This window comes from Anser brachyrhynchus (assembly GCF_964034855.1).
Source record: "Anser brachyrhynchus genome assembly, chromosome: 16".
Lineage (NCBI taxonomy): Eukaryota > Metazoa > Chordata > Aves > Anseriformes > Anatidae > Anser > Anser brachyrhynchus.
Genome location: NC_137734.1, coordinates 162,805 through 187,879, shown reverse-complemented (window position 1 = coordinate 187,879; position 25,075 = coordinate 162,805). Strand labels below are relative to the sequence as shown.

Sequence of the window (25,075 nt, the reverse complement as noted above, 5' to 3'; positions counted from 1 at the left end):
AGGCTTTGAATATGTAAAAATGTATTTATGAATGTTTGTGTAGAAACATCTGGAGCCAGAAAGAATGATTTCCAAACAAACAGATGAAAGTCAAACAAGCAGTCTCTGAATAGAAGGTAAGATGTGCTATTTAATAACATGAACACTCACATCAGTAAATGAAGAATCACCTATTCCAGAGTTTATTTAAAATTGCAATGTAAAATTTTAACGATGTAAAGTTGGTAACCCATTATCAGGAAAGCAAGGATTTTATTTTCCTCATGGTTTTCTTATACAAGATTTCTTACGACATTTTGTTCAATTTAGAGAGACACAGACCATTTATAATGCATCTTCCTATTAGTCAATCACATTTACAGTCTTAAAGGCCTTGATATTTGAAAATTTATCACAGGAGAAATTAACAAGTAGATGCTTGGAACCCATCTCGACAGGAATAAGTTTAAACTTTGTACTGGATTTCTCACCAGCTTTCAGTGGCGGTACGCTAGAAATAGGAAACAAAGGGAAAAATATCAGCAGAAAATAGGTTTATACATCATGCTTGAATTTCCTCAATAGCCAGCTCCCATTTTACATAAGCACTCCCATCAGCTCAGTGTAGGATGGTCATGAAACGACCATAGAGGACTTAGCTATTTGATAAATACCTAAATACTCAAGCCCATGCATTAAGTGCTCTCTCACAAAGCATTGCGCAGCGATCCAAATAAGCTCATTTGGGGTGAGGGTGGGAGCATACTAATATCATATGAGCTAAAACTTCAAGCAGATCAGGAGGCATAAAAGACATAATGGAATTATTAAAAAGAACAAGCTAATACCGTGATGCGTACTCACGGTGTTACAAACTCACAAATTACAGTAGATTGCAAACTCACAAATTACAGTAGATTGTGGCACCATGGAAACCTAAGTGTTTAGACACCAGGAAATTCTAAATGTAAGTTAAAATGTTTTAAACTAGTATGGTTTAAAATTCTGGGAGATCCATATTTATGATTTTACCAAACAGGCTTACCATGTGACATTATTTTGTCCTGCCTGAGGATAAAGTTGTATATGATACATAACACAGGGTTGCCAAATTCCCTCAGGAGAGATGATAAATTATGGGTAGACCGTTCCTAGTTGCTCAAGTGCAAATGGCAATGCTAAATTGCTGTGTTTGGGTTTGACAGCATGCATGTGTGTGTTTGTGTTCAGTGAAAGAGCACACTTCCATATTCCATGTACCCGGGATCTATAGTAAAAGGAAATTATTTTATTCCAGTCTTCCTATTACCCATCTCAATATCATTTAGTAGCTTCCTGACTGTGTGCCCTTCCTTTCTACTCTCCCAGTGTCATTATTTTGTAAAGTTCTAAAAGCAGAAAATCAATGTACTTGTAGTTCCTGTTTTGAAAAACTTCTTTAAAAAAAAACCAACACACAAAAACAAACAAAAAAAACAACACCACCAAAACGTTTTTATTATATTAAAAACAACAACAAAATGCTGCAACCTTTATGATAATATTTTCCCTATTCTTTTCCTGCCTGCCTCAGGAATTTAGGTTGCGTTCAAGTTCCAGGCCTTAGACAAGTAAATTCAGGCCACAAAATGGATCACAGGAAGTTCCGCACCAACATGCGAAAGAACTTCTTCACGGTGACGGTGATGGAGCACTGGAACTGCCTGGGGAGGCTGTGGAGTTTCCTTCTCTGGAAATACTCAAGGCCCATCTGGACGCCTACCTGGGCAACCTGCTCTAGGGAACCTGCTTTGGCAGGAGGGTTGGACACGATGACCTCTTGAGTTCCCTTCCAACCCCTAGAATTCTGTGATCTGCTTTTTACATGCGTGTCTGTGTGATGTAAATGCAAATTGTTTATAAGTCTGAACAATCAGACTAGCACCTGCAGTCCATTTTAAAAAGTGGGAAAAAATATCCTGGTTAAAAGACAGCATAGTTCGGACAGAAACACTCATAGTCTATTGCTGGTCCTATGATCAAAACAAGAAGGTTTAACCCATCTGGCCTGTAGCAGCATAGGCAGCCTCAGCAACGTTCACTGCATGTGTATACATTTACATTTTGCTGAAACTGTGGGGTCCTGCTAGATAGATAGGCAAACAAATTCTATCAAATTGTGACGGTAATTATTTACCCTCCCAAACTATGGAGCCAAAGCCTAATTGAGATGGAAAGGTGGTTTAAAGCTATGTGCAAGAAGAAAATTCTGCGTCATCTCAGTGTTCAGTTCAAAGTCATCCGTGTCTATGTTCTGGTTTATGTAGTTTTGATAGCAGGAAGAAGGCACTTCTTGTACTTACTCTATCTCAAGGATTCCTCTCAGCAGGTCATTGCCTTCTACCTGCAGCACACAGTCCATCACTTCTGTATTAATAGGATTGGTAAATACCACTTCTACATCAACTTCTTTATTCACTTTTGCTTCACCAAGTACCTGCACAAGGAAAATGCTTGAAAGGTCAGACTCAGTATTCTTTTCAAATCTAAGCCTCTTCAGCCATTACAAGAGGCACTCATCCTAGTGTCTCATTACTACGGACCAAGGCAGAACTGAGCAGAACATCCCTTTCTGGGGAAGGAAGTACTTATAAAAGCTCATTTTCCCTTTTGTCCTACGCTGCAGTTAGAGTAAAGGGACAGTGATTCACCTGTATGTCGATAGCAGGATTGTCCAGGGTAATGTCTCTTTGCACTAGTACTTGAATTCCACCTTCTACATGACATAACGCTGTTATTTGAATTGTGTTGTCTGTAGTTAACTGCTGTTGATATTCAGCGTAAGATATCTTAATGGGAAAATGTTTCTCTGAAAGAAAAAAAAAAAAAGATAAACACTTTTATAAGGGAACAGAGTGTCATACCTAGTATTAATGTTTTCCTTTTGTGCTGTGCCTGACTAGAAAGGCCTGTAGCCATCACTGCCAAAGTCAGTTCATGTGAATCTACCAGTTTGCTAGAGAAACAGAGATTTCTTCAATATTATCGCTCCTCTAGTCTCTAGTATTATCTTGCTCGGCTTCTGTTCCTCCCAGTTGCCCTGAAAAATAAGACAGAGTTTAAGGAATTTACACGTCACTACATTTGTTATGGGATGCTTTCTGGGTAGGCCTCATCAGTCCTGGCTGCTCTGAGGTGGGTTAAATGCCGTGTTTACATTCCTTTTTTCTTTCCTCGTACTATTTTTTATTCATGTGTTTTTACAGTAGTTTCCATGCTGTAATTCAAATCAAGGAACATTGGATTGGCAAGGCTCTCCCTTGTCTTTGAATCCAGGTAATTCCACAGTGGCCATTCATACAATAGATGTCAAGTTCAGATGAACTGTAGAGCATCCATGCTACATGCAAGCATTGTGAGCCACAAAGTGTTTTTCAGCAGTGTAGAGCAGATGAAAAACACAAGAAAAGATGACAGGTCACCAGCATGAAGTCTTACAAAAGCAAGCAACAAAATGGAGACACTGTGAATTTCCTAGATTCTGCCAGTAGCAAGATTTGTTAAGTACAAATCCTAGCAAATGGAGCATACCTCACTTGACAGAAGGGAGCGAAAATGGCCCCTGTCATCAGACTTGGTGGAAAACTCTCCCTGCTGACTATATTCAGCCCGTGATTTAACATAACAAGTGTGCCCTGGCAGGGGAAAAAAAAAAAAAAAAAGAAAGAAAAAAAAAGGGGGGGGGGGCAAACTGTATTTTAGGATGCATTGAATGTTCCGGATGCATTAAATGCAGCATAGCCAGCTGGTCAAAAGAGGTGATTTTCTCACTATATTTAGCGTTGGTGTGGCCTCACCTTGAATACTGCATGCGGTTCTAGTCTCTCCAGTACAAAAAGGATGTTAAAGTCATTGAAAATGTATGAAGGAGGGAAATGAAGCTGGTAAAAAGGCTGAAGGGCATCTCTTATGAGGATAGGCTGAGGATACTTTGGTTGTCTACTCTGGAGAGGAGAGGGCTGATAGGCAACGTCATTGCTCTCTACAACTTCCTGAAAAGGGGAAGTGGAGAGGGAGGTGCTGTTCTCTTCTCCCTTGCAGCCAATGACAGGAGGGAGAATGGCATAAAGCTGTGCCAGGGAAGGTTAGATATAAGAGAAAAATTCTGTATCATGAGGGTGGTCAGACACTGGAACAGGCTTCCTAGAGAGGTGGTATATGCCCTGTGCCTGCCAGTGTTCAAGAGGTGTTTGGACAATGACCTCAAAGATATACTTTTACTTTTGGCTAGCCCTGAGGAGGTCAGGCAGATGGACTAGATGATCTGTGAAAGTCCCCTCCAACTTAACTGTTCTAGTCTTGTCTAGTCTACTCACTGAGATTCCAATTCCTAATGAGGATGTGAAACATGTCTTTTTATTCTGTTTATAAGTGCAGTAAATTTTTGGCTGTTTCAGCCTCTTCTGTATAGAACTTTCAGATTACAGTTTGTTATGCCTTTTTCCCCCAAGTTGACCAACTTCTATTGCCTTCTTACTGATAACCTTTAGTGAGAATTGTGTGATTATTTTTTTTTTTATTTTGAAATATTACCTTCCTCAGGAGACAGAGTGACAGATATGGAGTCCTTCCAGATCTCACGAACTGGTCTTCTAGTGTACACAGTGCTCCAAGCAGTCATATTTACATGAACAGACTTAACATCAGATTGTAAATTTACAAGAACCAGAATTAGATTGAGATCTTTGCCAACTTCTAAAGGACCAGCCACTTTGAACTTCCCTGAGATATCAGGCTTTTGTTCAATTTCCTTTGGTGTCGGTGCTGTAGGATCAAATTTATCTTCAAGTCCCAGCTTCTTACGGGCTTTTTTAAAAATATCTCTTTCTTTTCTAGAGCCTGTTAGAAAGAACCATGAAAATTACCCTCAACAGTTGACACACATCTCTTCTTTTACATTACACCTAGAGACTAGTCAGCTGAACTTAGTGTCTGTTCTTAGAGAAGAACAGAGCCAGTGTTTTCCACAGCCACACTTAATTTTCTAGATCTGCAGCCAGCAATGTCACTTTTCCTGTAATAGCATCTTTTTGTAACACAAAATCCTAAGTCCAAAGTTTCTCACCCTTCCCTTTTCTATGTTTCTTAATGGTTGTAATATCTAAAAATGTAAATTCATATTTGCTGATACAGAAAAGGACCCTAATATAAGGGAATGGCTGTGGTACTGTTAGGTTGTTGTGTTAGGTACGGTGTGTTAGGTTGACTTTGACCAACAGCCAAACAACCATCTAACCCCTCACTCACTCCCCATTCCTGCAGGATGGAGAGAAACTAGAAGGAAGGTGAGAAGACTTACAGGCCAAGATAATGACAGTTTAAAAGGAAAAACAAAAGCTGCACATGAGTAAAGAAAATAAAAAAAGGAACTCATTCACTACTCCCCACTGGCAGGCAGACGCCCAGCAACTTCCTGGAAAGCAGGGCCTCAGCAGATATAACACTTGCTTGAGAATACAAATGCCACAACCACAAATGTCCCCCCAGTCCTCCTCTTCCTTTTCCTGAACTTCTATTGCTGAGTCGTATGGCATGGAATATCCTTTTGGTCAGTTTGGACTAGCTGTCCCAGCTCTGTCCCCTAACAATCTCTTGCCCACCCATAGTTTATTAACTGGGACAGGGGAGAAGGGGGAGGGAGAAATAAAGCCTTGAGACAATGCAGCACTGTTCAGCAATGCCCTAAACACTGGTGCGTTATCAATATGTAGCCATAAATACAAAGCACAGCACCATAGGGGCTGTTATGTAGAAAATTGACTCCATCCCAGCCAGACCCAATATACAGTGGAAGCTAGTTATTTGGGCTCTACTTTATCTTGCTTTTTAACCTTGGTATATATATTTCCAATAACAGTGTTCATTCTTTGCACTTGCAAATTCAGTTCATGATTATCACATTTTTTTCTGCACTGTCAAAACCAAAGATCTGACAAGTTTGCATACTGTGTGACCCTTTGAAAGAGTTGCTGTTCTTGGACCTAAATGTTGATTTAGCTTAGGTTTCTGTCACAGGCCTTTCATTCTTGCTGTCAAATAACTGGGTTGTTGGCTAATTCTCACAAAGCAGAGGCAGTGCACATTAGCATAGGCAGGCAGAACAGTGAATGCTTTACTCAAAGTTGTTTGGACTTGTCTTATTTAGGTCCCACAAAGCAGCTATGTATCAAAAAGGGTTAGGCATCATCTTTTACTCTTTCCCTTCTCTTCCCTTTTCTGTTAGAAATGAAGCAGCTGAATGAATTATGCTCCCACCTTATAGATGGCCAAAACTGCCCACCAAGAGACTCCTATCCTGAAGTTTACATAACCTTTGGAATGAAGCAACTGTAAAACTAGAGTATTAATTTTTTTTCTTACCTTCCTCATATTTATAATCACTGGTGACATCTACACGATCATCTCTACCAACTGCCTTTGTGCTGATGAACTGGCCAATTGTTGTAGACTTAGAGAATATTAATGTTTTCTTTCCAGTTGCAGGGTCATAATTCCAGTACATACAGTCTGCATTCACTTCTGCAAATACAAATGGGCAATCGTAGTCCAAATCTATGTCTCCTTCTTTGATGGCATTCCGTGAGGCAGGACCACACTGATAAATTCCTATGGCATTAAGAAAAAATAACTTGGATCTAGTCAATGGTTTCACAGTAAGCAGCTTACTAGACAGGTATTTGTCAACGACCCCTGAATTACCAGGTGCTGGTGTCCCACTCATAGAATGGCTCGGGTTGGAAGGGACCTTAAAGATCATCTACTTCCAACCCTCCTGCCATGGGCAGGGATACCACCCACTAGACCAGGTCGACCAAGGCCCCATCCAGCCTGGCCTTGAACACCCTCCAGGGATGGGGCATCCACAACTTCTCTTGGCAACCTGTTCCAGTGCCTCCCTATCCTTACAGTGAAGAATTTCCTCCTAATGTCTAATCTAAATCTATCCTCTTTTAGTTTAAAACCATTTGCCCTTGTCCTATCATTATCTACCTAAGTAAAGACTCCTTCTCCATCCTTTTTATAACCCCCCTTTAAATACTGAAAGGCCACAGCGAGGTATCCCTGGAGCCTTCTCCAGGCTGAGCATCCCCAGCTCTCTAAGCCTTTCTTCACAGGAGAGGTGCTCCAGCCCTCTGATCATCTTTGTAGCACTCCTCTGGACTCGCTCTAACAGGTCCACATCTTTCTTGTGCTGGGAGCCCCAAACCTGGATGCAGTACTCCAGGTGGGGCCTCACGAGGGCAGAGTAGAGGGGGACAATCACCTCCCTTGACCTGCTGGTCACCTCTCTGTTGATGCAGTCCAGGACGCAGTTGGCCTTCTGGGCCATATCTTTCCAATTTGGAGATCAGGATGTCATGTGGGACCATGTCAAAAGCCTTACAGAGGCAGACCCTCATACCAGGCTGATCACCAACGTGTCTTGCATTTATTCTGAAGATACACTTGATCTGTGTTTCTAGTATTCATTAATCTTCAATAGCTCTGGATACCTATATTGGAAATATAGGAACAGCTACAAAAAACTGCTCCTAGAAGCCTAGTTTGTTTCTTGGCAGCCACAGAAGAGCAGAGGCTTTTTTACTTAGACAGATACTGTCACACAATTTCTGAGCAGGGAAAGAAATTACTTTTACAATGGCTTTACAATTTCTTTTTCTCTCAGAAAGTGGCTGACTTCATAATTTTTTGTCATTATTCCTGGAATTAAATCTGTGTACCTCCACTTTCTTCTTGGGGAGTTGCATCCAGGATTTGCCATCCACTGTATGAGGGGCCCAAGTCACTGCGGGAAAACCAGCTTTCATTCCAGACATGGAAATTCCTACATTCATGAATGAACAAAGTAAACCACTGTTACGTGTTTCCAAATTCCTATTCACATCCATTAATCAGTCATCTTAGTTAAAGTTATCGAATATTTTAATTTCTAAAGGTTCGTATCTGAGACTGACCACTTCCACTTTGATCCTGGCTATCTTAATTAGATAGGAGCTGAAAATTGCGTTGTGAAACAGACATAAATGTTCAAGGGGAGAAAGCAAATTTGTGAAATTAGATACAATTTCCTGAGACTTTTTATTTTCCCCAAAAAGTTCTGAGTTTGTGCACATTCTTAGTTTCAGGTGTGTTTCTTACAGCACAATGCCACAGGTATTTCTGTTGTTCCTATATGTAGGATGGTTTCAAAACAAGCAGGGAAGTAATCAAGGCAAGAAGTGAGGGGGTACACCAGTTCTTTGCTGAATGCAAACTTGTTTCAATTGCATTTGATGCTCAGTAGTGATAATTAAATTATTTTCACTGCAAATGACTTCATTGCAGGGAAAAAAAAAAGGTAGGGGAAGGGGGACAGGTTCTGTCAAAACTTTAATAGTATAACAGGAGCTGCTTTTGAAGAATAGTTCCAAACTAAGTGAAGTCCCACTGTTTGATATTTCCAGTGTAATATCCCAAATTTTCAGTCGTTTGTTTCATCGTAGCTATAACCTTGTCTGCCTTGGTTTCAATTTGCTGTTTTTAGTCATGCTTAATTAAGAAAGAGTGAAAATACCAAATTTTGTAGTTCTATGATTTTTTGTTGATCCTGTGTGTGCAGTTGTTTTTTGGTCAATTTTCAAGAAGTTAATGCAGCATTTTTCATTAGAATATATGTTCTGCACCTGAAGACTATAATCACTGACAGATCCTATTAATAAATATTGTAGAACTTTACCAGACACTGTCAGCTCCTCTCTCCAAATGATTTCCAGAAGCATCGTAAAACTCATCCACACGCAGGTTTCCATCTGCATCGTGGGCAGAGCTGAAGTTTGTAATTGTACGAGTGGGAATCCCCAGACATCTAAGCACTAAAGAGCAAATAGAAACCCATAGTCAGAAAGCACTATTTCCAGCATATAGTTTCATATAACATATTAATGTCTGGATAGACGTTCATGTTGAAAGCATTATTAGTAAATTTTTATTTATTTTTTTAACAGAATCTGTGCACTATCTTATATGCATTACATGAAGCATACCTGTGGTCAATACTGCTGCAAAAACCCAACATTGTCCATATCTAACAGGCCTGAATCCTGATTTCTTCCAGTTTTGCAGGATTTCACCACTTCCAGTCCAGCTGCTTGGACTTTTCCCACCTTCATAATTTCCACTCCAGTTTCCTAGTACCACTCCTTGGTCATCATTGGCGTTGACCTGTAAAAATATTCACTGAATTTATAAGACAAATTAAGAGTTTATAACAGATTAAGTGGCAGTGGGGAAGGAGAAAAGCATTGAATGACATTTTAGTGGACAAAAGTCATTGCTTCTTGAAGTTGGCCTTCAGGAAGAAGTCTCATCTTTTCAGGGAAATGAAATATGTGTCCTCATAAATAATGAGGAGCATTTATCTACTGTGTCTTCCACCCAAGTGTAGTAGTACCCAGCAAGAAGAGAAACTGAAGTCTGTAGTGAATCTTTCTGTCATAAGGTGGCAACTTTTCCGCTGTACTTTTCCACTGAATGGCATCATCAATACATATATGCAGTTAAGCTGTCAGAATGTGTCTGGATAATAACAGAGTGAACTCTTAGCAAATTCGTAGACAATGTTACATTAGGAGAAGAGTCAGACACAACAAATGCAGAGTCACCTTGAGAATCTTGGATACTGAATCAACAGAAATATCATGAAATCCAGGAAAAAAAGGTGTAGATTTCAGAACTCAGGGCAGAATAACACCATGCATTGGTACAGGCTGGGAACGGTTTGCTGAGTGGCAGCTCGGCTGAAAGGAACATGGGAGTTACAGCAAATGCCAGAGATTATCAGAATATTGAGGAAAATTGTTATCCCCCTTTTATCACTAGTGAGACTGTGGCAGGAGCGCTGTCTCTAGTTTCAGGGTCTTCAGTTCAGGGGAACGTTGAGGCATTGAACAGGGACCAAGAGACAGGACTACCATGATTGTCAGGGGCCCTAGAGCACACAGCTTATAAAATGTTGAGAGTGCTAGGCTAATTCTGTCTAGTAAAGGTGAGGGTAAGGGAGAATGAAATAGCAGCTTACAACTACTTGAACATACAAAGTTTTGAGTCCAACTTTTCTCTGTACTGGCATATTATATAACAAGAGGCAACAGCATTAAGTTGTAGCTTGGGAAAACCATATTGGACATAAGAGAAAAATTAATCACTAAGAGGCTAGGGCAGCTCTGGACTGGTCACCCAGAGAGGCCATGAAATTTTCCATCCTTGGAGATTTTCAAGACAACCTGACAAATCCATGGCTTACCTGATCTAGTGCCACCACGTCCCACTTCAAATGGAGAAATTGGACTAAAGACCTCCAAAGCACTAGCCCCTCAGCATACCAGCCCACAACTTAACTTTCAGTTTGACTACTGGATATCAAAGTTTGTAATATCAAACATACCACAGATGACATAAATCTAGAAGGCCTAGATCAGACAGCCATGTAGGGATTTCTCTGACCCATATTTGTGGTTTCTGGTGTATACAAACAGTGGCCTAAAATTTTCTGAGAAGTCTCTTCGTACTTACTTTAACTAACTATTTTAAAAGAACATTTAGTAGTTTGGACTTTTTGAACATGTTGCTTACCATTGCGCTGAGAACTCGGCCCAGATATTTGGGATCATTTCGGTGAGATACATCTGTGGCAGGATCCTGACGGTAGTTTAAGCTTCGATCCAGCATGGAAAGGCAAATATTGAGAATATCTCCTTGAAACTATGTTATAGAAATAAGTTAGTGTATTGGAACCACAGATTATGCTACTGTGCTAAAAATCAGGATAAGTACAGCTACATAAGCATTTAATGTTTATTTAATCACTAAAATAAATCTTGCAGCTCAGCCAGGAATTTCACATAAAAATACAGCCTCAAAAAACCATAAATATTAAAATTCAAAGAGCTTTTCAGAAGTCAGAATCTGTGGACTGAAGGCCAAGCCTGTGCCATACAGTGTTGCTACACAATACTACCCAGCAGACACTAGGATTTCTGCTGGCTGCATCTCTGAGTCCTAGATCATATCACTGATTGGTCAATTACAAATTTTCTTATTAATCAGCATAACAGGGCTTTACAGGAGTTCTAATTGCAATACTAGACTCCTGCTTTTCAGAGGTGTGTGACTGTGATAAACTGGAAAAAGCAAACAAGCTGGTCACCCACCTTATGTGAAAACCAGAGCACAAAACACTGTCTGGTGTTTCAGTGCTGTGTTTACCTGGCCAAAGTTCCATCCAAAGCTGTTGATATGATGTGTATTGCCAGCAAAAATGATGCCAAACTCTTCTAGCACATATTCCTCACACTCAGCCTTGTTAGACATGAACACATCATCACCTGAAAAGCCAAAACAGAAGCATGTACCACCACAGCAGGCAAAATAAACCAAAAACCTCCAGAGTTTTGGTCTTCATCAGCACGAACACTTGTAGATATTTACCCTTTACTATTCTTCCTGTTATATCCGTATGATGAAATGCAGGACTTCCTGTACTTAGAGGAAAGGGGTTGGAAGTTGTGTGTTTGAGTGAAGACAGAGTATGACCATGTCAAATGTGGAAGAAGGCAGAGGGTAGATACGTCTCTTTTCCTGGTTCTAGAGAGACTGGATGCACTCTTCTAAACTTGTGCAGAAACACAGAAGCACTGGCAAAAGCAGCACTTAATCTGAATCTTTTAGGGCAAGGAGCCCTCCAGTAAGTACATGATACAGAGCTGATCTGATGTACCAGAAGGTCCTAAGAAACTATTATATGCTTTTCTCTTCTCAGTACTAGATTATGTGGTGAATGTTCAGCCCCTGTATTAAATCATAAATCAAACAGAGAAGCTGCAAATATTAATCAAACTACAAGTGAGTTAGTTCTTTCAGGGGAATGCCAACATATTCATACCTGAAGACCAAGGATTAAAGAGCAAAACAAAAGTGCCAAGGGTTGCTGGAGATGAGCTGCCACTTGAAGTACTTTGAACACTCAGCTTGTAACGTCCGATGACAGCATTAGCTGGGCTGGAAATGGTGATGCTTGCAGAGTTGGAACTGGTGGACTGCAGAACTGCACTCCAATTCTCCTTACTCGCTGTGCTGGAAATACCAAATGTGGCCTGGGTCTTAGCCTGCTTTGAGGGTTTTGGACCTTTTAAGGAAAATAAACAATCAAAAAAATTTTTTTCCAGCTTGCTGAAATTTAGTTGTCAAGAATTCAGCAGAGATGTAAGCCTCCCCTCAGATGAATGTGCCACATGTTTGAAACTGAAGAGCGCTATCACTGCTAGCTGGGGAGGGAGTAATACAACAAAGAACTCAAACATTTCCATGCCTATGTAAAGCAGCATGGTGGTTCTGAGGTATTATCTTGCTACCATATAGCACATACCAGGCCAGAAGAATGTGGCCTACGAGGCATTACAATTTCTGTGAAAGAAGTTGGGAGCCATACCTGTTTCTACGATGAATGTTAAGTTTTGCTCAGGCTGTTCAATTCCATTGAAGGTGACAACAAAGGCTTGACCTCTCCTCACAATCAACTCTTTGCTCGAAAATTTATTTGTGTGGTGATCTCTTGTATTTTCTTTCAGGTGCCAATTGGTACTCGGCTGCGTTGCAGCTATGAAAAAGTGACAAGAGCAAGAAAATTTTACAGTACATCCAAGATTTTAAAATGAGGAAGAAGCGCATAAACACTCTCACAAATTGCATGTTACTTTCTATAGCTAGCTAGTAGCCATGTGAGGTTTGCACCACAAATACAAGTAATTAAATTATGAGCGTATTATTTATTTATTTTGGAAATTCTCCACCTTGCAGAGATTGTTAGAGACTATCTGCAAAATTCAGTAAAAAAGGCAAAGTATATCCAGTAGTAAAGAAAAATCAGAAAGGAATCTGAGAGGGGAGAACCATGAGAGAATGGAATACTTGTGAGTTACTTGAATAAGGAATCCAGCTGAACTCTGCTAATTCTTTCAAGGTTTCATTCATTCCATGACTTGATGTTATACTAACAAAGTCACAGATTTGCTGTCTCTGAAAAAGCAACAAAGAAACCTAAATGACCTGAGAAAGATTTCTGCATTTTAAATTGTGATAAGTAATCTCCAGACACATTTATGTTACATGTACCTCTGACAAAACTACCAGCCACTATCTCTTGGAAGCACTTACCAAAAATATGTTGATGGACACTGGGCTATCATTTGGCAGTGGGAGAAATGACAGAATTGGAGAGAGAACACTACTGAAGTCATGTATGTGAAATAAGCTGCAGAAAGCTCCTGTGTGTGAGCTATGGCTTCATCAGAGGCCAAAGAACAGGTATTTGAGGTTGGTTTGGCTCTGACATCACCAGTCTATGGAGGGTTAACTAGTAGAAGACAGCTCGATGGTGGAAATGAAGTGCGGAAGTACAGAAGAAAAAGATGGCACTGTGTGTTTTCTTTAATTTTTTTTATTAGTCTCTATCCACCTCTTCCTCCATTCCACTCACCCCCAAAAAGAGGGATAACAGTTAAGAGTAACAGTGCAGTTCTTAGCAGTGGAACAGAAGTACCCTGTGCTGTTACTGAGTAAAAAATTACTATGTCAAACAGATTCATCCACAGAAAGGTGTTTTTTTTTTCTTTTCTTTTTTTTTCAGCGTGATCTTAGGCTTATGAGGCAAGCCTTGAAATAACTATAGCAAACAACTTAGCAATGTAGTCACAGTTTAAATGGGGAGAACGTGTTTCATAGTATCTAGGCAAGCAGCATGTACTTTGATTTTTTCAGGAACACACCTATGTTAAAAAAAAAATTAAAATCAGAAACTTAGCAATGAAGCACATCTGTTGTACAGCAAGCCCAGGGGTAGGGGAGACTTGTCTTTAGAAAGGCTAAGGCTATTATAAATGGGACCATTTATAATAATTACTGGATTGGGCAAACTGCTTATGTGTAAATACTAGCAAGTAAAAAACAAAACAAACAAACAAAAAAAAACAGACAAATGAAATCCTTAAATTTTTGTATCCTCTCAGCCTTAACTTCAGGTATCAACCTCTTCTTCTCATTGTACCCTCCGTCAGGCTTTTCAATGATAACTTCTCCAAGATCTGTGTTGCCTCCTATGTCAGATTTGTCAGTCTTCATTTGCGCTCATCTGACAACTTCAAATAGCTGCAGACTTTCCTTTCCTTACTATTTGCAAAGTACAACATGTCTATATTGGATAATATCTGTTCTCCCAAATTTTGTTCTCATAAGCTTGTTTTTCCCATATGAACATTTAGTGGAAAAACAAACAAACAAACAAACAAAAGCACACACACACCCCTTTTTTTTTTCTTGGATCAAAAATCCTTAGAATAGTGATCTTTCAGTGACCATTACAGAGCTGAATATGAGGTATCAATGTAAGAAAATGACAGAGCACCACAGAAGGGGCTTGCCCTCTTGCTCACCTTGGCCCATATCTGATCAATTTGTCCTGTAAGAGCAGCTTTTGGAGGTTTCCTCTGAATGGCTGCCTCTACTTCTGTTGACTCAAGGAATGTCTGATGCTTTTCACTTCTTTAAAACTCTAGTTGTAAAGTTGCCAGTTTGCTACATTTCCTGGGGGGCGGGGGAATGGGGGGGGGGGGGGGAGGAGGAGCTTCAATAGCCTCCTTTGCTCCCCAGCAAAGGGAGCAATCTGACCAATGGAGCATGAGGATTTTTTTTGCATTTTTTTTCCCCTCTCAGTCCCCACATCCTGATTTCTCTTTCTTGCAACCTACTATATGAAGTTTGAAGAATATTTATGCTTAAAATTCAGTCACCTGTTAAAAGATTCTTATTGTATTTGAATTTGTAAGAATTTCAGTATTTAGTTGTTTTTTCTTTCTGTGATAACAAAATTATAGTAATAGCATAACTTCTTCTTGCACCACATTGTTTTCAATTTTGCAATTTTTCATAAGCAATAGTTACAGTGACATTCTTTTAACATTAACATATTGAATCCATCGTTTTCCTGGGGCTGCTTCCTTGAATGCTTCTGACTCCACCACAGGTCTAAATGAGGATCAGAATGATTTATGCCCTTGCACAGAAAGCCTGTTTCCAGGTCTTCTGAGGAGTTTACTATTGTTGACATGTCATCGTCTCTTGCTGGGGCTAATCAGAGTGCATACTGCGTAAATAGTTTAATTTAGTTTCTTTCCCCGTATAGAAAAACAATGAATGTACCTCATACTGTAATTATATTATTTTTTCTCTGCAGTGTAGTAGTTGCAAAACAATGAACAAGCTATTGTCTGTCCAAATCTAATCATGCGAAAGTTAAAGAACCAATTTTTCATTTATCACATAATTACTGTTTAACAACATTAAGTAGACAAACACTCAATGTCATATTTGCATGACACACTACAGAGATGATAAGTAAATACATTTGTGATTTGTGATAAAATAGCTATCATTGTTTCCAGCTGCTGTACTATTATTTTTTGATGGCAACATGCAGTTTTGCACAAATATCTTTCACTTCATTTCAAGGAGAAAGATTTTTACACATGCTTTGCAGGTAGTTCCATTTTCTGGTAAAAAAGAAAAATGCTAATTCTGATACTTCTTTGAAACCATGTGTAAAATTTGATGTATTCAATGCACAGTCATAAGCATACCTCTAACTGAGACCCAGTATGCTGGGCTGGCCACTGCTGTACATATTCCCAACTGCAGAGTTTTAATTGGCTGGACATAGTATTCAACAGCCCAAATAGTTCTGTTCTCAGGTTTGGATGATTTCTGAAAAGTCTAGAAATGAAAGTTGCTGTATCCATTTCACATACAACTATTTTATTCATATTTCCTAAAAAAAGGTTTTATTAGAACAAACAGTTTTTACCTGGGTGTAATTCAGACTGCTGCTGTGAATCTCTGTTTATTAATAATATTTAATTTCAGGGAGGGCCATAGTTTTATCACATGCAATATCCAACTGTGATTTTTAAAAGATACAACTTTAATTCCTAAATTTTTTTTTTTTTTTTAGAATCTGATTTTAAAATGTTAAGTCCAAACTATGAAGGTTTCAGATGTTAAGCTATATTCTCCTTCCCATACTCTACATTCTCTTCAATGACACACTAGCGATTTTTAGAATACATTCTTGGTAGAGTTTGAGCCTATCATTGGAGACATAGCAACCCTCTTCTCTTTAATAGAAAGATTAGTTACAATGATAGAAAGAAAAAAAAAGGTCATTGATTATTCCCGAGATAGCTGTCAATTCATATATGGTTACGTTTCTCTCTCTCTCCCTCTTTTTTTTTTTTTTTTTTGATAGCAATGGTGAGCTGGGTATTGTCCCATAGGTCATTGGCATAATTGTTTTTGGTACCTGATGGTACGATAGTATAGTTATAAACAGTACATTAGGGAAAACAGGTAGAAGGCTCAGGGGCTACCTTATCGCACTCCGCAGGTACCTTAAAGGAGGCTGTAGCGAGGTGGGGGTTGGTCTGTTCTCCCACATGCCTGGTGACAGGACGAGGGGGAATGGGCTAAAGTTACGCCAGGGGAGGTTTAGGTTGGGTATTAGGAAGAACTTCTTTACTGAAAGGGTTGTTAGGCATTGGAATAGGCTGCCCAGGGAAGTGGTTGAGTCACCATCCCTGGAGGTCTTTAAAAGATGTTTAGATGTAGAGCTTAGTGATGTGGTTTAGTGGAGGACTTGTTAGTGTTAGGTCAGAGGTTGGACTCAGTGATCTTGGAGGTCCCTTCCAACCTAGATGATTCTGTGATTCTGTGAATATTGTGGAAGACAGTATGACAAGGAAAACAAGTTGTTTCTGTTGCAGCATCTTCCTGTGTTTTATTCCCAACTCTGGCTAAGTTGCCTTGCTGGCCTCTCCTTTGCTTTGTTTGTAAAACTGATGAATGGTACATACCAGACCTGTGCATTAAAGATGATGGGCAAAGGTTGAGAATGAGAGTTGAATTATGGAAAAACATTAGCCCTAGTCAGAACAGTAGTCAAGCAGAATGCATCTGACCCACCTTACACCTTCCTGTAAGCCAAGTGATATTTGCAGAGCTTACATTGCGTCTGTAAATGTAAAGAATACACAGGTAGGCACTTGATATGCTTGGTGGTCAGCTAGAAAAGATTATTATGGAGCTCACAAAATGCAAGTTCTAAGCCATATTAGTATTTTGTTTCATGTGCACAGAATGAGCTGTATCAGAATCATCTTTTGCAGACTGGTTCAGTTGCATAACTCATGACAACCTTTTCTAGTAATACACAGATTTCTTCCCTCACTCCAGTAACCACGTTAAAGAAATGAGTATACAGGAGGAAGAGTTCAGCACTGAACAGCGAAGGACATGATTTGTAGTAGAGTAATTACCCTCGTTATTCCTTTTGACCCTTCTTTCAATTAGCTTTCTCTTCCCCACCAACTCTGTATTAATCCACAGCGATACTTGATTTCTATCAAATGTCGCCTATAAATGATTGTGTCTTTCTTTGAGGATGGGAAATCAGTCTTTTTCTGCCCCTTTATTCTTTCTGAGAATAGCTCTTCCATGCATATCCCTAAAACACAATGTAACAACCATCTGGCCATGACTCACCAGAGACCATCACAATTCCCTGGGAAGTCTGAACTATTCTGTCTCCCCTCTCATTCCTTTGTTGGATAATTCAGCAAGGAATTTCATCACCAAAATCACTCCTGCTATCCTAGATGCTGGAAGTCAAGTGGTTTTCTGCAGCTGTTACTATATTTGTCAACCACACTAGGGCAGGAGTTGGGACCCTGGAATAGTGGTATGGACTGACTTATGTCAATACTCTTCAGGACTAGAACCCTCTGATGTAGATGGGTCAAGTCCACATGGAAAAGCACTTGGCTGAGATCTCCTCTAGGCCCTACATATTGTCCGTTACATAGTTCTTATTTTTTCTCTTCCTCTTCCATTCAACATGCCCTAACTAGCAGGGCACAGCCTGCTAGGAAATTCCTAGAGGATTATTCCTGAAGTTCACAATAGCCCAACTTTGCAGGCAGACAAACTTGGAACAGTCAGCACTCATACTGTCTGTGTGAGGGCAAACTCCCCTCTTAGCTGGGCTCAGATTTTCCCTTAGGATCTTGGCAGGAATATTATGGCTCATTCCAGACAGGAAACTGACAGTGATATATTACTGACATATACTACTGTGTGAACTTCATAAAGTACCAAGGGACCAGCACCCAGGAATGAATCAAACTGATGGCGCACGCACTGGGCTGAACCTATGCCAGGCTTCCCAGCCAACTCCCACATAGTCACACATGACCTGTTATTTATAACCTATTATATTTAAAGGTATTTCCCTACCTCTCCCACTTACGCACACATCCCTTCCACTGGAATGGAGTAAAGACGTTATTTGGAAGTTGTAACTTCCAGTTACAGCTGCCCACTCATCAGCAAAGAATACCTCTTTGCAAGCTCCATTCACTACGTGGCTCTGCTCATTTATTCTAAGAACATGAATCCAGCATATTGTCCCATTCTGTGGACAAGCACTCTTAATTCTACCTAACAAACAAGATGCTTGCAGGTGTGATTCATGCCTCGGTGGTAATGACACAGAGGTGACACGCAGAAGCTGAGATAACTATTTTGAGTGAGACTATGAAACAAATTGCTGACTCCTTAGTAGAAGTAATGTGCTGCAGATTGTCAAAATCTTTTTTTTTTTTTTTTAAGTTATCAAATTTATATGATCTTTTAGGTGTTTTCCCTTTTCTTTAGGCACCTCCTTCATTTCTCTTTCTGGATCCTGTTAAACTAAGTCCATTAGAGATTGGCACACAGATGCAAAAAACTTCCTGGAAAAAAAAAGACTATATTTGCAGGATGTGTGTGTCTGGAGCATGTGCATGTGTGAAAACAGTTCTGTGTGCGCAGACACACTCACAGCTTTTTACACTACAATTCTGCATGGCGCTGTGAGAAGGATCCCCTGGGTACTTTTGACATGAACTTGGGCGTGCAATATGACCTGGGTATTTCACAAGCAAGAGTTGACCATGATCAGCAAATGCCAGTTTGTTCGTTAAATGCTGCTATTGCTTCTTGCATTTAGTATGATGAGAAAATTGTGGTTAGGAAGGACAGACTGTCGTATGACACCTTAAAAGGAAGTTTTTAAGGATTGCCTTGCTAAAATGGCTTGGCTAAGTTATTAGCACATTGTTACTTAAAAGGAAATGTTGCAATGCAGAAACAATTGGTTTGTGGTTATTTCACCATTACTGGTGTTGAAGGTTTTTGCTATCTACTTTACAGCACTTTTTTTTTTGTTAAAAAGAAGGATTTTTCTACTCATTCCAATGTCTTTCAGACTGACTCATATTGTGTTTTGCCATTTATTTAAGTTCCACTCAGTGGAGGAGATTTATGAGTGAAACAAGAGCCTTATGCTCATTGCATGCACCTGATTCCCTCCCAGACCATGTTAGGCACTTAAAAAGTGAACATTTAGATAGTATTACACTTAGCATTACACTTAATGACTGAGACAGTCATTAAGTAAGCACAGTCAGGCCAGGCAAAGAGCAGACGCTGTTGAGGGATGCTAGCACAAGTAATTCAGGTCAATAGCATAAATTATTTGAAATACTTGTAAATAGATGAATACTTGTGTCCTAAGAGTTTATGCAATCAGTTCTCCTAAAACTTTTTGACAATGGGGTAGCTGTGCCTCTTTTAACCTCCATGAGGGGGAAACAATACCCCTCGTTTCTGCACTTTATCCTCTGTTCTGTGGATGGTTGCTTTTTCATTAATTTCCTGAACTTTTCAAGCCTGCGTCACATAAAGCTAGCATAGCATGAACTCCATGCCTAGAAGAGGTAAAGTGGTATCTGCACTCAGGCCTCACTATACGTTTTTACAGAGGTCCCAACAAGTTGGGTCTAAGCAAGTACAAGGCCAGCCTTGCTAAAGTGTATTGATTCAATATCTTTCCTCCTGAGGATATCTGTACTGATTTGTCTGTATTTTAAAGTCCTTTTGCTTTTCATACATTGCATTCTGCTGACTCTGAATCTCCATGAAGGAATCTAGTCTATAGTCTGTTCTCAGCACAGATGTGACCATTAACACAAGATTCATTCCTACCTGAACTCTCTGATTCATTACGTTTCACAATAAAAGATGGTTTGCAGTTTGCCAGTACTTCTTCTGCTCTATCTGCAGTTTTATAATATTTAGCTCCAGTATGGTAGTGGATGGATTATCTTCTTTTCCTCGCTTGTGTCTTTTGGAAAATTCAGGAAAGAAAATGCTGAAATAACCCATTCAAAACCTCTGCATGTAGTGTACTCCAACAATTCAGAACCCTTTACAAACATTAACTCCATAGAAAAAAAATAACGTATGGTAAATTATTCACTTGCCCATTCCTTATCCATGAAGAGATTTATTTAAATTTAATTTTTATTTTATTTTATTTTTTTTTACTTACCATCCATGCTTCCTTGCTCCTCTGTGTCTTGGACTTTGTATTTCTGTGAGCAACTGTAGGGTTATATGATAAGACTTCAACCTCTGGTTGTGTGGCAGCATTTATAGAGAAAACTTTAGGCCTCTCCTTCTGTTCAAACCAATTATAATTCACATTAGGTGGGTGAGGCAGGTAAGTCATACCAGTGGGCATGTAAACTTCCTAGTGACCATATATTAGCTCATGGGTTTTAACACACCGCACTTATGCAATTCAGGCTACATATCCAGAGGGTTGACTGAGATGCTCAGAAAAGTAGAACATTTAATTGCATACTTGGAATCCAGAGTTTCACATACACTGATGCATCACTTGGGAAGAGGACAGGGTATTTTTTGAGTCAGTATGAATGAATATATTTTCCTAGCATGATCCACAGGTGATTATTAATGAAATAAAAGTATGTATTCATAATAAAATTCATATGGTTTCCTCCCTATGAGTATACTCATAAGCCTTATAAAAAAAAAAAAAACAACCACAAAAAAACTTTTCATTTACCTCATCAGTCCTCTTTTTGGGATCACCAAAGTAATGCTTTTGTGTCGGTCCCTCCTTAGAGTCTCTGTGAATTAATACGAATAGCATTAATGCTGTAAATGCAATGTAAGCTGCTATTAACTTGACAAACTACTGAATGCTGAATAGCTCTGAGGAGTAGATCTCAAATAGTAATTCTCCCTGCACAAAGGGAAACTTCATCCTCATAAAATTAAAGAAAACACTAATTTTGTAGCAGGTACAAATTAAGACTATAATTTGTACTTCTGTAGCAGTTACTCATCTAGTTTCTGACTATAAAGGCACAACATTATAAGTTAAAATACTTTGATCTGCATGTACAGGGCATTTTATAGATACAAGGAAAAAAATGATTTGTTGGTAATGGATCTCTGTATCTTTTCATATTGGAGCTTCCATTTCTTTACATTTACACAGATTTGAATAAGGTATTTTGTCTCATTTTATTATCACTTTATCTCACTTATCTACAATGAGGAGCAGAACCTGAAGTTATCTCAGGAATGTTAGTGCTTATCTTGAAGAACTTGAAGAGTGGAGGTTTCATAAGATCAGAAATGGACAGGCATAATACCTGCATATAATAAAATGAGGTAAGAGCCATGAGAAAGAGCTTATAAATTAGATTACATCAACTAAATTGATGTCATTTCCTGGAAAATGCTGGAATAGATAAAATTGTTAGCATCTAGAAGATGATTAACAGCTAGCATGAACTTGCCAAGGAGTCAGCTAAGCTCATCTATTTTTTTTCCTAGACAGATCAATAAACCGGAAGACAAATGAGATCATCCATATTGACTTCTATTTGCAACAAGAGCCGACATAGCATTTTCATACTTTGGAAACAGTATTTACACAAAAATTCTGTTAGGTAATGGCATGATTTGTTGAAATAAAATAAATAGTGTGTTGTTTCAAAGATTCACTGTCAAAGTGGAAGGACGTAGTGACCAAATTTCCATGAAAAGCTGCCTTGGAACCTTCATGTCTATTAAATATGCTCTTTCTGTTGGGGATCAAGTTGGATCAGTCTAAAACAGAGGCAAGTGGGAATACATGATGACAATTTTTCAAAAATGTGAGAAGTGGTTATAGAAAGTGGAGGCCAGTCAAGGAGTCATGGGCTTAAAAAGCTTTAGTCTGTGACTAAAAATATTAAGGTTAAGTATCAAATAAAATGTTGGCAATGCAGATAGGTATTCAGCTTGACACTATAGGTAGGTTGTGAAAATATTCATAATTTTTTTTCCATGGATATTAAGAATGGACTGAATGCACATTTGTCAAGGGTAATACATACATCTGTAGTCAATCTTACCTTCTGGAATTTATTTTGATGTCAAAGCTGTCACAGTGACTTTTTTGCCCCTGTTGTGTACTCCTGGTACTAGAAGTTGAACTGTATGACGTAGAGAGGGACTTAGCTGGGAAACTAAGTAGGCTGCATCCAATATTGATTCTGTCTTGTTTGCCTTGCTGTTGCTTCATTGCTTTGACTTACTTACCCATAGTGAATAAACTTCCCATTGTGTCCTATGGTGAAGAGTTTCTAAATTCCTGACTTCCTAATACACAAGCCTGTAGTTTTTTTGAATGTCACATTCATCTCAAATGCTCATTTCGAGAAAGGAATGTAATGTTTTGCACAGAAACAGAGGAATGTTAGCACAGTATTTGCCCAATATTGCATCAGTTGAGATTCTTGTTTCTGTCAATACAGGTCAGTTCCCAAGAACTGTCAGGAAGCCCCCCAGCAGTCTTTATTGCTTACTTCACGAAGGTTACATTTGTCCTACCTTCAGACACTTCGGCACTTGCTCCCCAAAAGAAGGCATTTATATGTGACCCTAAAATAACCACATCTTCTTCTTGTGCAGAGAAAAGCTGCCTCCTTTTTAGAATTCATTAAAGTTCACTGGCTTTCTGTATCTTAGAGCAATGAATTTCACATGGTAATTATGAGTTGTGTAAATAATCTTCTAAACATTTCCTTTCACATTTAAAATTCGCTGTCAAGGTTAAGAGATACCCATGGCTTTGCTTCACTTACTGTTCAGTGTTTTATATTCATGTAAAATATTTTTTTTTTTATCCCTAAAATTACATAATTTCAGACTTTTCAGTCTCTTGTCACACTGATGTCTTAGCTGGACTATGTCATGCATTTCTGAAGCTCACTTAATTTCTTCTGTATAATTTTTTTGTGTGTAGTATTGAACATGATGCGGCAGGAAGAATACACCATCAATAAATAGCATTATAATACTTTTTAGAATGTCCAGATCTATATTTTATCAATCCAGTTTTTGGTGGCTTTGTTTGTTTTAAGCATCCCAGAAGACTCTATTTCTGAATCCTTTACAAATGAATGCTGCCATAATGGGATATAAAATAAGACCCTGGACAAGATGTTTAGATGTGTAGATGAATAAAGAAGTGCATATTTGAAATGTGAAAATGTTTTCTAGTTGCATGTGCTCACCCTGCCAATCTTATTTGTTTTGTAACCTCGGAGCATTATGGCTACAGCAACACTAGCATTAGAATAGCCTTTGTTTTTTGGCAAAGCTGAAATTTTTCGAAGAATTTGAAGCAGTACTTCATCTGGAACTAAGTGCTTGCCTCTCTGACCACAAATCTTATGATTTATAACTAGACATTTTGTTCTTTTAGTAGGAAATTATGTAGCACTATACACTGTAGCTGTGCTTAACTAGTATGCTTAAGGTAGCAGCATTCCACAATTCCTTTGACAGATGGGGGCTGGCCATGAGGACTGGCTCCAATAGTAGGCAAAGCAACAAACTGCCGAGGATGAAGACTGCTGGGGTGTCAGCAAGATGTCTCCTCTATCTGTGTCAGAGTGCTGGAAAGCCTGGCAATTGTTACTGCTGCTGCCAAGGCTACAACCCCGCTGTCAGCAGAGGCAACTTCTGCAGCAGTATGGGGTGCCCATCCCCGAAGCAGTGGTTACCATCCACACCTCCTGCCATACCATCTGTCCCTTTTCTCCTGGGCTGTCTCTACAGCTCTGTTGTGCATTACTGTCATCTTCCAAATTCTGTTTCTTGCAGCAGGGGCAGTCAGACCAGAGTTTAGGAGTTTAAAAGACCTGAAATATATAGTTAGAAGTTCGCTATAAATGCCTTAGTGAATAATTGTGCCCGACATGCTCTCTGAAAGACAATTCTCTGGAATCTATGTGTGGCAAGGAAGAGGTCATGCCTACAATATATTGGCCAACAAACACTGTGCCATGGCTTTGAGAAGTTTTTCTCCCCAGACACTGGCACAGCATAAACCTAAACTAATGAAACTGTTCTGCAGAATCTAGCACTGTGCAGAAGTGCTCCCTCTTTCTTAACTCACCTTTACTCACAGCCACACCACTTTTGTCAGTTTCAAATCAGACTGGATATTTCTGGCCACCAGTTTGACATCTTACTTAGCTTCAAGGCCCTCCTGTGCTTGTTTTGAGTTCCCCATCAATAAAACGTAAAGTCAGTTTTGAACACGTAACTATGGCTAAAATATAATATAATCCATTTAATTCCCACAGTAGACTGAATCTATCAGTCTGACTGGAGTAAAGGGAGTGACCAAGATTTGGGAAGAGATTGGAGAACACAAAACACGACAAGCAAAAGAAGGGCCTAGCTGAGGATTATTTTCAAGGTAAAAGATCAGCCTATATTTGCATTTTAGAGAGTTAGGTCAGTCTCACTGCAGATTTAAGGAAGCATTAACACATCAAAGAAGGTGCATTGTGTCACAGAGACCATTTGTTTGTCTTTATGGAAAATGTAAATAAAATTTCTCTAGCTGTACAGGAAAGAAAATGCCTTCCGTTGTAAGAAAATAGAGGCTTCTGTCATTTGTAACCATGAGTTAGATTTGACATAAGAAACTTACTATTTGGACAAGATTTACTTTTGAAAGCCTAAAGGCACTTTTAATTGCAAAAGAGGGGAAGGAACACAG

General features: G+C 39.2%; 1 protein-coding gene across 2 annotated transcripts; it reads right to left on the bottom strand.

The window, feature by feature from the left end:
* Positions 1-111: 111 nt before the first annotated feature.
* Positions 112-21,563, bottom strand: LOC308179024 (protein-glutamine gamma-glutamyltransferase E-like). 2 transcript variants are annotated; one of them, XM_080558534.1, is made up of 13 exons: positions 20,531-21,563; positions 12,485-12,652; positions 11,939-12,181; positions 11,263-11,381; positions 10,630-10,758; positions 9,042-9,219; positions 8,735-8,870; positions 7,740-7,843; positions 6,379-6,624; positions 4,552-4,857; positions 2,670-2,827; positions 2,322-2,455; positions 112-490 (listed from the first exon to the last, which is right to left on the bottom strand). In XM_080558534.1, the coding sequence occupies exons 1-13, from the start codon at positions 20,535-20,537 to the stop codon at positions 343-345; spliced, it is 2,076 nt and encodes a 691-aa protein (XP_080414660.1). In that variant the 5' UTR covers positions 20,538-21,563; the 3' UTR covers positions 112-342. The 2 variants fall into 2 exon arrangements, with proteins under 2 accessions (XP_080414660.1, XP_080414659.1); XM_080558533.1 differs by lacking the exon at positions 20,531-21,563 and adding an exon at positions 14,484-14,644.
* Between the last annotated feature and the right edge of the window lie 3,512 nt (positions 21,564-25,075).